Consider the following 15,496-nt stretch of genomic DNA (forward strand, 5'->3'; position numbering starts at 1 on the left):
GTGAGGATCTGACAGAAATAATTATGAAGATCTGTAATCCCTTAATGAATAAAGAAATAACTAATGAGATAAAAATAGTGAGGGTGCATAGAATAAGGAAACCTAAGGGTCTCCCACAAGAAATGCCACGGGATATCATAGTGCGATTCCAAAATGAAGAGGAAAAATATCAAATATGGAAGAATATAAGATTAAAAGCACCTTTAAGATACGAAGGAAAAGACATTCAAATATTTCAAGATTTCTCACAAGAAACTCTGAAGAGAAGAAGAGCCCTAAAACCGCTATTGACAATATTGGTAGAGAACGAAGTGCAGTATAATTGGGGCTTTCCTGCAAGTTTAATAGGGAGAAAAAATGGTCGGATAGCAAGACTGAGATTTATAGAAGAAATCGCAGAATTTTGTGGAAAATTGGGGATCCCGGTTCCGGAGGGGGGGAGGTGATGGGGAGAGGACGAAAACTGGTCCCGCCCCTCGGTGCCTGGGGAGGGCGGGGGGGGAAGTGAGATAGAGAGAGATGTAAATTAGTGGAGGAGGGAGTTTTAGTCTGCTGGGACGTTTTTCTTCTTTGTTCCTGCCCGGTCCCCTCCCCTCCCCCTCTTCGTTGGGGGGGAGGGGGATGGGAGGGGTTGGGTTAGGGGGGTCGGAGGGGGGGAGGTGGGGGGGGCTTGTGGTGGGGGTTGGGGGAGCCCCTAATGGGCGTGATAACCACCTTGCCAATAGAAGGCGAGATGGGTGATGGCACCATTAAACAGAATTCCACCCTAGGGCCAAGGGATAATTGGAACGAGGGTGTTCCAGACAAAAGGTCCCGGACCAATGGGTCAACTATACATCTGGTGGGGGGACAGGGAGGGGGGAGAGCGGGGAGGGTTAAGGGGAGGAGGGAGGGGGGTAAAGGGAAGGGGGGGAGGGTTAAATCTGTTAACACTAAACCACAGCTCCTAGAAAAAAATGATAGAAAATTTTTTAAGTACGTATAATGTCAGAAATCAAAATAGCAACATATAATGTTAGAGGAATGAATTCTCCAAAAAAAAGAAATAATATACTAAGGGAGATAGAGGGATACTCTGTGGATATCGTGTTTTTACAAGAAACGCACCTGACGTTAGATTTATGTATTAGATTAAACACACAGAAGTATCCAACGTGGTATTACGCAGATACTCCAATAAGGGGCTCCAGGGGAGTGGCAATTGGGATCTCTAAAAAAGTTAAATGGAAAATGGAAGAAATAACAATAGATCCACAGGGGAGGTTTCTATTGGTAAAAGGATGTATAGAAAGAAATAGATATACATTAGTAAATATATACTGTCCCAATGAGGGCCCAAAAAAATACCTGAATAAAATCCTGAATAAATTAGATATACATAAACAGGGTCATATAATCCTGGGTGGGGATCTAAATTTTGCCATGGATCCGCATATAGATAGTACTTCACGGGGTATGGTACATGAAATTAAACAACATGGAATCTTAAAAAAGAAGATGGTCCAGCAACAATTAATGGACACGTGGCGAATATTTAATATGGGGAAAAAAGATTACACATATTATTCCACAGTACACGACATGTATGTCAGATTGGACTATATACTCGTTGACCATGAATTATTAGAAAACATACTAGAAGCAAAAATAGGATCCATAACCCTTTCAGATCATGCACCGGTAATAATAAAATTAAAAGATCCAGGAAAAGAATTTAGTAAAGGGATATGGAGACTTAATGAGTCCCTATTAGAAAACGTGGAAACAGAAAATATCCTCAAAAATGAAATTGAACAATATTTTTTATTGAATGATTCGGAAGAGATCCCAAGGGCTACTCTCTGGGAGGCCCATAAAGCTTTAATTAGGGGGAAATTAATCTCTATAGGGTCCTGGAAAAAAAAAGAAAGTGAAAAGCAGCAAAATGATTTAAAAGAAGAACTATATTTATTAGAACAAAAACATAAGTCTCATCTCGATAAAAGCATATATAAAGAAATAATACATAAACGTACCCAATTAAAAAACAGAATGGAACAAGAAGTAAGAAAAATCTATAAAAATGTAGCAAAAGAGAGATATGTGGGGAAACAAGACGGGGAAACATTTGGCCAGATTGGTAAGAGATAAAAAAGCTATTAACTATATAGAAAAGATTAAGAACGCGAAAGGCGAAATAAAATATAGAACATCAGAAATAGCAGAAGCGTTTAAAACATATTACGGCGCCCTATATTCAATTAGGAGCAGGGAGACTGAAAGTCAAAAGGAGACTAGAAAAATCTAAATACAGGAATACCTGAAGGAAATAGACCTACCAAAAATAACTCCAGAGATGGCCAGAAACTTAGAAGACCCGATCACCCCAGAAGAAATAGAGAACGCAATAAAGGATATGCCCAATGGGAAAAGCCCAGGACCAGATGGTTTTACCATCAGATATTATAAAAAATGTAAACAACAACTGGTCCCCCAGCTATGTAAATTTTGGAATAAACTGGTAGAGGATGAGTCCATGAGAAAAGAATCACTACTAGCAAATATTACCCTTATACCAAAACCCGGTAAAGATCCTTCGATCTGCTCTAATTATCGTCCAATAGCGTTGCTGAACACGGACACTAAACTATATGCAAAAGTATTAGCAACGAGGATAAAAAAACTACTCCCAGAAATGATTAATGGAGATCAAGTAGGGTTTGTCCCAGGAAGGGAGGGACGAGATAACAGCCTTCGAACACTGTTACTAATGGGGAAGGATGGAGAAACTAAACCTCCAATGATATTGGTTTCGATTGATGCTGAAAAAGCCTTCGATCGAGTAGATTGGAGCTTTATCATGGAAACACTACAGACATACGGCTTTGGGCCAAAAATGATGAAATGGGTGAATAACTTGTATATGTATCCATCAGCCAGAGTGGGGGTTAATGGGAGTATGTCGTCTGCCTTTGATATGCATAACGGTACAAGACAGGGGTGTCCCCTTTCGCCGTTACTATATGCGATAGCTCTGGAACCCCTATTAGCAAAAATTCGAATTAATTCAGTCATAGAAGGTATAACAATGGGGGGGGGAGAACATAAAGTGGCGGCATATGCAGACGACATACTCCTATATATGACTAACCCCCAAACATCGTTATCAGGTCTGATAAAGGAGATAGGAGATTACGGGGCCCTCTCTAATTTTAAAATAAATCCAATCAAAACTGTTATTCTGAATATCGGCTTAGACTCGCAAGAAGAAGAATTGACACGGCATAAATTCCCTTTTACATGGGAAAAAAAAGAAATAATATACTTAGGGATTAAAATAACAAAGTCAATTAAAGGGTTATATCAAGCTAATTATATCCCGCTAATAAATGAAATCAAGGAGTTACTCACAAGGATGAACAAAGGAACAATATCTTGGATGGGAAGAATCAATGTGCTGAAGATGGTGGTATTACCAAAAATTACATATAAAATGCAAATGCTTCCGATAAAAATACCAATTTGTTTTTTTAATATAATAAGAGCGTTATTCTTAAAATTTATATGGCAAAACAAAAAACCTAGGATAAAATATAATTTATTAACAAGGAAAAAAAAACGGGGAGGAATGGCACTACCAGATATACACAGATATCACTTAGCAATCACTATATCGAGATTGGTCGAATGGTCAAACTCAACCACTAAAAAGAAATGGGTAAAAATGGAGGAGATATTGATGGGGTCACAATTACAAAAAAATATTTGGATTCCACCAAAATTTAGAGCAATTAGTAGTAGGACACACGAAATCACACTAATGACACTGAAAAAATGGGACACAATACAAAGTAAAAACAAATGGCAACACAATTCACCCTTAATCCCTTTAGAGCAGTGGTCATCAACCCTGTCCTCAGGGCCCACCAACAGGCCAGGTTTGCAAGATAACTGAAATACATCACAGGTGATATCATTTGGTGCTCAGTGATTGCAGTATTCTAGTCTGCATCTCCCCAAGGTAATACATAAAACCTGGCCTGTTAGTGGGCCCTGAGGACAGGGTTGATGACCACTGCTTTAGAGGGCACGAGCTTCTTTACACCAGGACACGACACTCCATTAGGGAAACAAATGAAGGACTTACAATTAAAAGACATAAGGGAGGGGAAGTTAATGCCAAAACTCGATTTAATGATGAAGCATAAATGGCAAAGGTTAAAAGATTGGGAATATCAGCAGATTCAGCACTTTGTGAACTCCATCCCAAAACCATTAAGAAATGAAAGTAGTTTAACACTAATGGAAAAACTATGTATAAGGAAATCAGTAGTTAAGCATTGTGTCTCACAGATATACGATGGCCTTTCTGAACTAGAGGGCCAAGGAAATATCCCACCTATAGTCAAATGGGAAAAAGATCTTGGCTATAGAGTGGATGAGACCCAAATGATTAACTCGATATATGAGTCCATATATGATATAAGATCAATTGAAGTAAATTACAAATGCTTAATGAGATGGCACTTAACACCAGATAAATTACATCAAATTCATCCCTCCAACTCAAAACTATGTTGGAGAAAACGGAAAATTTATATCAAATACTTACCGTAATTTTCCTTTCCTGATAGGCTCCATGGCAGCATACGTGTGGGTAGCCCCGCCTCCACGATTACCCAATAGGACCCAACTCCCATAAATCTTTGCTCCTGGCTACTATCAGTGTTCCGTAACTAGCCGACTCCAGACATTTGGGAGGGAACTCCTGCTGCCATGGAGCCTATCAGGAAAGGAAAATTACGGTAAGTATTTGATATAAATTTTCCGTTTTCCTGAAAGGCTCCATGGCAGCATACGTGTGGGAAATAACTCGCCAAACACACCCGGGTGGGCAAAATGTCGAGCAAAGAACAAAAGTTTATTTAGCATTGTCAACCGACAAAACTTGCAAACCAAAATTAACAGAAGACAGAGCCGCTGGCTCTACACAGTAATGAGAAACAAAGGTATTAATAGAAGACCAAGAGGCCGCTCTGCAAATAACTTCAGGCGCCACATGTCGAGAAGCTGCCCACGAAGTTGAAATACTCCGTGTTGAATGAGCCGTTAATGCCTCAGGAGGAGCCAAGCCCTTTGCTCTGTACGCCCTCTGAATGATCTGAACGATCCAGGTAGAGATAGATCTAGCCGAAGCTCGCAATCCTTTATTCTTGCCATGAGGGAGAACAAAAAGAAATTTCGTTTGTCTAAAGGGAGCTGTGACTTCCAAATATTGTTTAAGCGCGTGTCCTACGTCCAGAGGATGAACATCCTGACTCTCTGAGTTTTTGAAAGTGGGAAGCACAACTTCCTGATTCTCATGGAAGACCGAGGTTACTTTGGGATGCGATCCCAACATGGGAATCAATACTGCCCTATCTGGAAAGAAAGTCAGAAAGGGTTCTTCCGAACCTAGATTCCTAATCTCAGAAACTCTCTTGGCTGAGGTTATAGCTACCAAGAAGATGGTCTTGAGAGTGAGATCCCTTATGGACAGAGGCTCCGTAGAATCCTTTCCAAGGTTTGAGAGAAAATCCAGCACTAAAGGGAGGTCCCATTTAGGAAACCTTGGTTTTCTTTGGGGTCTGAGCCTGGTAGCTCCCTTGAAGAATTGTTGTACCAGTGCATGGTTTGCCCAGGAAATACCCGTAAAGGCTGAAATAGCCGATACTTGGACTCTCAATGAACTGATAGCTAGAGGTAAATCAAGGCCTGTTTGAAGAAAGCTTAGTATGTCTTGTATTGTTGGAGAACTGCAAGAATTTTCTCTGGAGGACATATGGGCCGAAAACTTGGACCATATACGCTCATATACCCTATTAGTACTCCCGCGTCTGGAATTGAGAAGGGTTGGGATGACCTCTTCCGGACAACCAAGAGCTTCTAGCCTTTCCCTCTCAAAAACCATACTTTGAGGTTCAGACATGATGGGCATGGATGTAACCTTGTGCCTTGAGATAGCAAATCCGACCTGAGAGGCAGGGGAACTGGCTCTTGATAACTGAGGAGCAGCAGTAGAGGGAACCAAGGTCTGTTGGGCCAGAAAGGAATCACTGCGAGAATCTCCGCCTTCTCTGACCTGAGTCTCCGAAGGAATTGCAGGATCACCGGAACTGGAGGGAAGGCGTAAGCTGTCTGAAACTTCCAATGTTCTGTGAGGGCATCTATCCCATATGCCTGGGGATCCCTGAACCTTGAGTAATATTTCGGAAGCTTCCGATTGCACGGGGAAGCGAATAAGTCGACTTCCAGGGACAATCCTAAGGTCAGGAGCCAATCGAATACTTCCCGGTGTAGAGACCACTCGTTGTTGTCCAACTCGACACGCGATAGGAAGTCCGCCTGAACATTCTGCACCCCTGGGATGTAGACTGCAGAAAGGTTGGACAAATTCTTCTGAGCCCAATTCATTATTGGCTCTGTCTCCTGTAACAGGGACCAGCTGCGAGTTCCCCCTTGCTTCTTTACGTAAGCCACCGCGGTTGTGTTGTCCAACCTTAGCATGACCGAGGCATTCGCTGTCAGATGATGGAATGACCGAAGCGCCTGGAAGAACATTGGAGACGACTCTCTGTGATGGAAACGTCCACCTGCCCTGAGCGACCTCCGAAAGGCAGTGAGCGCCCCATCCTCGGTTGCTGGCATCTGAAGTTACCGTGACCCATGAGATGGGAATGATTGAATGGTGGTTGCGCAGGTTCTTCCCCTGTAGCCACCAAAGAAGAAACGTCCTCATGGCTGGAGTGAGGAATATGCGCTGTGTCTGGCTGGATAAGTCCCACTGTTGTAGAAACCCCTTCTGAAAGGGACGAGTGTGCCACTGGGCCCACTTTACCATGGGAATGGTGGCTGACATTGTGCCAATCACCCTCAGACATTGGAGAGCCGAGAGATAGGTTGCTGCAAGGGCTGCATGAATCCTGTCTCGTATGACTCCAACCTTCTCTTCTGGAAGGGCGATAGTACCTTCTGCTGTGTTGAACTGCGCCCCTAGGAAAACAAGAGACTGAGTTGGATCTAGGTGACTCTTTTCTAAGTTCAGAAGCCACCCGAACTCCTGTAGAGTGGAGATGACTAGGTCTTTGTGCTCCAAGAGCTGATCTTTGTTCTGGGATAGCAGAAGAAGGTCGTCGAGATAGTGATGGAGACGAACACCTTTGACTCTGAGAAAGGCCACAACTGCCAAAAGAACTTTGGAGAAGACCCGTGGGGACGTTGTTAACCCAAAGGGAAGACATGTAAATTGAAGATGTTGAATGCCTACTGCAAAGCGGAGGTATTGTTGAAACTCCTTTGCCACGGGAACATGGAAGTAAGCGTCCTTCAAATCGACTGATATCATCCAGTCCCCCAGATACACGGACTGCTGGATGGTAAGCAGAGATTCCATCTTGAACTTCTCTTTGCGAATGAAGGAATTGAGATGGGTCAAATCTATTACCGGCCTCCATGTGCCGTTTTTCTTTTGAACCAGAAACAAAGGGGAATACATGCCCTCTCCACGTTCTTCTTCTGGAACGGGAACGGCTGCGCCTTGATCCAGTAAAGAGTTCACGTAGGTCAATAGGACTTGTTTCTTCTCTTTTGATTCTGGAAGATTTGTGGGAATAAATCTTAGCTTTGGGGTGCTGATAAAACCCCACTTGTGACCTGAGGAAATTGTTTTTACAGTCCAAAAATCCTGAATTGAGGCCGCCCAAACATGCCTGAAGTGGAGAAGACGAGCCCCCACCTGACAAGTTTGAGCGGGCCCAATTTCAAAAGGATTTCGCGGAATCCTGCTTGCCGGACGAACCCCCTTTTGAGGTATTTTTGAAAGAAGATTGCCTGGATCTCCATGACCTTGAGAATTCTCGACCAGGTCTATAGCTCCGCGCCTCCCTGGCACGATCAGGGCCTTGTCTTCTAGGAAATGGACGCCTTTGATTTTGAAGACGTCTGTCCTGGGGAAGAAACCCAGATTTCCCACCTGTAGCCCGGGATATGGCAGTATCCAGCTTGTTACCAAACAAAGATGACCCCTCAAAGGGAATACGGCACCAGGCCTGTTTGGATGCTGGATCCGCCAGCCATGGACGGAGCCATAACGCACGGCGAGCTGAGACTGCTGCTAACATATCCCGAGATATCAGGCGGATAACATCAATAGATGCCTCCCCCAAAAAGGCAGACGCCATCCTGATTTCTTGAATAGGGGAGTCTTTTGCTGATTCAATAGAAATACCCCTCAGGAATTCCTCTACAGAATCAGCCCATGATTCTATGGCCTTAGATACCGCTGCCATTGCAAGCACTGGTTTGCAAGCCATTCCAGAAATCAGATATATCCTCTTAAGGTCTGAATCGATCCGCCTTTCCAAAGGATCTTTAAAGGATACCGTATCCTCTAAGGGTAGGGTTACATATCTCACCAAACGCATGAGCGCTGCATCCACTAGTGGTGCTGACTCCAGGTGCTTCACATCCTCTTCTTTAAAGGGATATAATTTCAGGATTTTTGACTGCATGGAACCCTTTTTATCCACCTTGCTCCATTCCTCGGTGATAATGTCACCCAACTCTGAAAGGAAGGGAAAAAATTGTCGCTCCTTATTGAGCTGTTTAAAGAACTTTCTCTGCTTTGGTGGGGAAGTAATAGGGTCTTCCCACTTCAGAGCCTCTCTCACTGCTTTGACCAATGAAGGCACCAGTCCATAGTCCAAACCTAAACCAGGATCCTCACAGTCAGATTCACTATCTGAGAAGGGAGCAGATAGGCGGCTTGGCTGAGAGGATTCCCATGTCTCCTGCAATGGGTTCTCTCCAGGTGGAGGAGCCAATAATTCTGACGGGGATTCACACAGCTGTAGAGCATCCCTCTCCTGCAGAGACTCCTTCACAACCCATCTTACTATTGACTCCAAACGCTGGTCTGCACCATCCCTTTCATCTGCAGCTTTGGAGAAGCAGTGATCGCATAAGGATACGTCCGAAGGAACAGGCATCCTGCACCCCCAGCACGATTTTTCCGTACGCTTGCTGGAGTGAGCAGCAGGGGGGTGAGAATAATTCTTATTATGCTGTTCAGATCTTGACCTATGCTGGCTAGATCTTGAGGAGGATTTATGGCGGTGTGATCTTGATGATCCACTGCGTCTAGAGGTGTTAGGTTGTGGATCAGACCCAGAAGGGCTGTAAGGGTAAAACAGACAGAGAGAGAAAAGGATACACAGTCAATCCTACCTATGCCAAACACTCTCTCCAATATATAAAAAGCATAACTACTAAAGACCTACCTAACCTGAGCGGGCTGGCCACTAGGAGGCAGTAAGGCATCCATATTCACAATAAACCCACAGTTTAAGAAACACTGCAACCAAATAGAAAAATAAAACACACATTTTTTTTTTTTTTTTTTAAAAGCATTTCCCCAGCCTAAGGGACATGCTCTTACCTTAAACCGCCGCTCTGACAGCCCCGGGAAGTCGCTGCGACCACTGCAAACATTCCCAGGGTTCTGACAGCTTCCAAAGCCTTTTAAATTTGGCGCCCGTGACATCATCGCCGACGTCAGACGCGAGGCGCTCGCGCGCATGCGCGGGAACCAAGCCTCGGTCTCATACCGGGTTCGCACATGCGCAGAACGCCTGCATAACCCGGAAGTAGGAGAGAGGTTTGCTGGAACGCGGAAGCGAACGCAAACGGCATGGAGGAGACCGCAAGACAAACAAAAGAAATACACACAAATACAATGCTGCCATGGATAGATAAAAGGCTCACCACTCCACCAACGATCACCTGGCCAAACGGACTGGAACACACACGCCATACCTTCAGCAGATAATGGTCACCCATAGCAACGGGACACAGACCGTGCGCACTCAGGTAGGAAATCCTTTCTTCAGCGCTACTCTGCAAATACTCTCCATACCCTGCTTAACAGTCAGGGCCTATCGGAGGAAAAATTCTCAGTCAATCAGCCAATCGATCGTCGTGAAGTTTTATTTCCAGGAAAGAAACCATCTGGTCCTACTGGGGAGGACAAAAAAGGAACACTGATAGTAGCCAGGAGCAAAGATTTATGGGAGTTGGGTCCTATTGGGTAATCGTGGAGGCGGGGCTACCCACACGTATGCTGCCATGGAGCCTTTCAGGAAAATGTAGTATACCAGGATCAATTTTTCACTTCTGGTGGGAATGCCCTGTAATAAATCAATACTGGAGTAAAATAATAGAATATATAGAGAAGATAACAGGGCAAAAGATGCCTTTATCCCCAGGGGAGTGTTTGTTCTTGGGAGTAGAGGAAAAGATGAATAAGCAATCCAAAAGAAGAACAAGAAATTCATTAATACCCGTCCTACTTAATGCTGCAAAAGCCATAATACCAAAAAATTGGTTACAGGTGAAAGGACCCTCGATAAGAGAATGGATTAAAAAAATTGAATATATAAATAATATGGAGTATCTAAGAAAAATGGAGGAAGATAGAATGACACAATTCCGTAGAACATGGGAAAAATGGAGAATATTTAAAAAGACGAAGCATTATATACAAGCATTAATGGAATGAAGAGCTGTGGAGATAGGGAAGGTTAACAGATAATTAGAGAAGAGGGAAGGGCGGGGGTGGTATAACTGAATTAAATAAAGAATAAATGACTAGGATAAGGCAACAATTATATGAGGGCAAATATAATTTAGGGGATGATAATTTTACTCATTGTTTTTTCTATTCTCTTTTTTTTCCTCTTAAAATGTATATGGTCTTCTCTTTTTAATGGATAAACATTAAACTGATATAAGGAATAACGAGAAGATTAAAAAAAAAAAAAAAAAAAAGAGATGGTGAAAAGAAAAAGATACCTTGCCACAATGATGTTAACAACAAAGACTAGGATTCTGAGAGTCAAACTGATTAGAAATTACTAATAACAAGAATCCTACTGAGTGGCAAAAAAAAAAAAAAAAAAACATTGGGAGGATGCTTTGGGGGTCTGTGACACCTCCAAAGCACCATGTCCCCGTGTTGATGGGGACAAGGGCCTCATCCCCACAACCCTGACCGGTGGTTGTGGGGGTCTGCAGGCTGGGGGCTTATCAGAATCTGGGAGCCTCCTTTAACAAGGGGACCCCCGGATCCCAGCCCCCCCCTGTTTGAAATGGTAAGGAGGTACAAAAGTACCCCTACCATTTCACAAAGGAAGTGTAAAAAATTGTTAAATAAGACAAACACACTTTTGAAAAATTCCTTTATTAAAAATAAAAAAAAGTTTTCAGCGGTGCTAATCCACTCTTGCTATCCAGCGATGGATGATCATCTCTCCGGGGTCCAGCGATGGCTGATCTGATCCAGCGATGGGTGATTTTCAGTCCAGCGCAGCCAGTCCATCCATCCATCTTCTGTCTCCGCTGAGGAGACACTGCGGGGATCCCAGCGCTGACGTTTCTTATATTAGGAGGGCGGGCCACCCGTCACCTGACCCCGCCCCCTCTGACGCTGGTGAGGGAAGCCAGGGATTCTCCAATGATGTATGGGTGACTCCGCCCCCCTCTGATGTAAGGGAAACCTGCGTTACATCAGAGGGGGTGGGGTCACCCATACGTCATTGGGGAACCCCTGACTTCCCTCACCAGCGCCAGAGGGGGGGGGGTCAGGTGACGGGTGGCCCCGTCCTCCTAATATAAGAAACGTCAGCGCTGGGATCCCCGCAGTGTCTCCTCAGTGGAGACAGAAGATGGATGCATGCATGGACTGCGCTGGACTGAAAATCACCCATCGCTGGATCAGATCAGCCATCGCTGGACCCCGGAGAGATGATCATCCATTGCTGGATAGCGAGAGTGGATTAGCACTGCTGGAATCTTTTTTTTTTTTTTTTTTTTTTTTTTTTTTTTTAATAAAGGAATTTTTTTAAAAGTGTGTTTGTCTTATTTAACCATTTTTTACACTTTCTTTGTGAAATGGTAGGGGTACTTTTGTACCCCCTTACCATTTCAAACAGGGGGGGCTGGGATCCGGGGGTTTCAAACAGGGGGGGCTTCCAGATTCTGATAAGCCCACCGGCCAGGGTTGTGGGGACGAGGCCCTTGTCCCCATCAACATGTGGACATGGTGCTTTGAGGGGTCACAGACCCCCAAAGCATCCTCCCAATGTTGAGGGCATGTGGCCTGGTACGGTTCAGAAGGGGTGGCGCTCTCTCGTCCTCCCCCCCCCCCCCTCTTTTACTGTGGCCTGCCAGGTTGCGTGCTCGAATAAAGGGTCTGGTATGGATTTTTAGGGGGACCCCCACGTCAATTTTTTTTATTTTTTCGTGACGCGGGGCTCTCCTTAATATCCATACCAGACCTGAAGGGCCTGGTAATTGAATTTAGGGGAACCCCACGCTTTTTTTTTTTTTTTTTTTTAATCAATGAATGAATTGTAGCAGAGAACACTAATTGAATGTTCTCTGTATTACGGGAGCCGACAATTCAAAGTGATTTTAAAAGACTTTTTTTTCCTTGCGAAATGACACTTTGTGCAGGGACAGTTCTAAGCACGGGAAACATGTGCCTCTTCACAGGCATACTATAGACACCCCCCAGGTACGAAATTTAAAGGAATATTACACTTTTATTGTTTCACTTTAATCATTATTAAAATCGCTGCTCCTGAAAAAACGTCAGTTTTTAAAACTTTTTTTTGCATTGATCCATGTCCCCTGGGGCAGGACCCAGGTCCCCAAACACTTTTTAGGACAGTAACTTGCATATTGGCCTTTAAAATTAGCACTTTAGATTTCTCCCATAGACTTGTACAGGGTGTTCCCGGCTTTTCGAATTTGCCGCGAACAGCCCAAATTGTTCACTGTTCGCTGAACAGGCGAACAGGCAATGTTCGAGTCGAACATGAGTTTGACTCGAAATCGAAGCTCATCCCTACCCACAACCTATACATAATACACCATGTATATCATAACCCAGGGCTCAAACTTTCAAGTCCTGAGCTACTAGCTAGGCCTTAAGGGTTACCCGCCACCAGTTGCCCCACTCAACCCCCATCCCTCCCCTAATTCCGCCCCTAAACACACCCTCATAAATTATCTTGTGAAATTACACTTAAATGTTTTATGCAGAATTAAATTATAAAAATAAAGATTAAAAACAACTTTATCAGTGCCCCTCAATGCAGCTTCATCTGTGCCCATCATTGCGTGACCAGTTCCCACCAATGCAGCCTCACCTGTGCCCATCGTGGCAGCGTGACCTGTGCCCATCTTTGCGGCCTCGGCTCGCCGTCACACACAGTCCCACCTCCTGAACCAGCGCCTGTAACAGACCGAAAACATCCACACCAGCATTGGACTGGTGTTTTGTCTATCACAGGTGCTAGTTCAGGAGGTGGGACTGTGTGTGACCGTGAACGGAGACAATTCAAGTATAAGCTGTTACAGTGGGCTATCCCTGCTTTGTGATCCGTGCAGCTCACCTCTTCCTTTACTCCCTTCCCCTGTGATGATCCAGCCACCCTCTCTCTTCCTCCATGCTCTCTTCCCCTGGGCAAACTGCTCTTACTCAACCCATCATAACCTGTATAATTTCAAGCTACACATAGAGCATCCTGCACATCATAACCTGTATATTAGTGACTGTGTTTGGCTGCTGTTTAATGAGCATGTTAAACTTTGTGTACACATTACAGAATGATCCAAGGGGGACTTCGGAGTTAGTAAGCCATTTGGAGTCCGAGGTGGAGAAGGCACGGCTAAGAGAAGCTGAGACGTTGGAAGCACTGAAAGAAATGCAGGACAAAGTGGTGGAGCTGGAAAAGGTGAAACACCGTCACAACCAGTACATAGTAGAGATCAACAGAAATTCCCCACTGACTCCATTGTACACTTTTAGAAGCAGACAGTGTGACAGACCTCTGCAGAGCACATTGGGCCCCTCTCTACGGCATGCCGGTGTTCTACTGTATAGTGTCCAGCCATCAAATAGTGTCCGCCCCGTATTGCGCATGCACAGTACGGAGCAGACGAAGCTTCGGAAAATCTCCGAAGCTGAACGGTGCCTGCGCCGTGAGTGGAGGTGGTAGCCCCACCATCCAAGCTGACATAGGGTTGTGAATATTAGAGGGCCCCTCGCGGGCGAGCTTCGCTCGCCACGCTTCAGGCTCGGCCTTGCTGCGCTCGGCTCTTTTTTTATTCCTACTCTATGTCCACTTGGATGGTGGGGCTAGAACCTGGACTCGCGGCGCAGGCGCCGTTCATCCTCGGCAATTTTCGGAATCTGTGTTGCTGTGTACTGCGCATGCGCAGTACGCAGCGGACACTATCGGATGGAGGACGTTATATGACAAGACACCGGCAGGGGACAGGTGTCTTCTACTCATATTGTGGCTGCTTTCATAATAAAATGATCTGTAAGACTTGGCACGTCTTTTGTGATGCACCTGAAATGCATTTAGCCTTTACACAAATCTAATTGAGATATAAAAGTTTAAAATGACGTTCACTTCTATAATATTCACATGGAAAACTAATCTGCTGGGCACTAAGGATGAGCTCCGGAGTGTGCGAACACACCGGAGCTCTTCCCTACTGGGCACAAGAGACACCTGTAGCATTGGTAGCTCTATTGCAGATGCTCTGCGTGCCCCTCTCATGTTGTCAGGAAATGCTGTAATAGAGCCCAGTAACTTTATTTGCTTTTGTTCTAGCATAAAAGAAAATTGACAAATTTGGAGGATTATATAGAATGTGAACTTTCAGAATTTTTAACGTAATCTGTGGCTAGGCTATGGACCCACTAAAGACTTTTAAAATTAAGTAAATGAGCTTTAAAATGAGCACTTACTGACCTACTGTATGTGGCTGCAGACACTGAACTAGTTCATAGTAAAATGTTAGGAACAGAAATCGTGTAATGCTGGCCATACACGGTTCGAATTTCGAAAGAATTTTCTTTCGAAAATCGTATCTAAGAATTTTCGGATGAATTCCGCACCATTAGTGGGCTGCATCAACAGCCGATTTTCGTTGCGGAAATAAAATTTGAGGAATCGGAGATGTTGGAAATTTTTAGAAAAACTAACGATTTTCTAATCAATGATGGGAGAATCGTGCGAGAAACGTAATAAGAAAAGAAAATGTACGGAGATAAAAGAAAATGTACGGAGAGAAAAGATGATTCCCAGCCAAGAAAATTCTTTTCTGTAGCAACATGAGGTGAAATTGAAGGCTTTGTCGGCCGAATTTCGAAAATCAATGGTGGCATCATCGGATCACAAAAAAAACGAATTTTCTGATTTTGAAAAGAAAATTCGTTCGAAATTCGACCGTGTATGGCCTGCATAAGTCGGCAGCTCTGCTCTTTCTGATCCCCCTTTTCAGTACACATACTGTGTATCTACACTGGAGATTAGAAAGGCTTGAAATCAGCTGATTGATTGCTGATAGGGTTAGTCAAGTTTGGTTGGGGATCAAAAACACTGCTGCAAATGGAGAACAGGGT

The 15,496-nt window shown here is 44.1% G+C and overlaps 1 protein-coding gene across 2 annotated transcripts in view; it reads left to right on the forward strand.

Annotated features, from left to right (window-relative positions):
• EVI5L (ecotropic viral integration site 5 like) overlaps nucleotides 1–15,496 on the forward strand; it is a 123,626-nt gene that overhangs the window by 81,106 nt on the left and 27,024 nt on the right. For both annotated transcript variants that reach the window (XM_077470051.1, XM_077470052.1), the window contains one exon: nucleotides 13,686–13,814. In XM_077470051.1, coding sequence (XP_077326177.1) covers nucleotides 13,686–13,814 — 129 coding nt within the window. The remainder of the gene's footprint in view (nucleotides 1–13,685; nucleotides 13,815–15,496) is intronic.

Source organism: Lithobates pipiens, unplaced genomic scaffold, assembly GCF_037356315.1.
Source record: "Lithobates pipiens isolate NorthernLeopardFrog02 unplaced genomic scaffold, aLitPip1_a1.2 Scaffold_8, whole genome shotgun sequence".
NCBI lineage: Eukaryota > Metazoa > Chordata > Amphibia > Anura > Ranidae > Lithobates > Lithobates pipiens.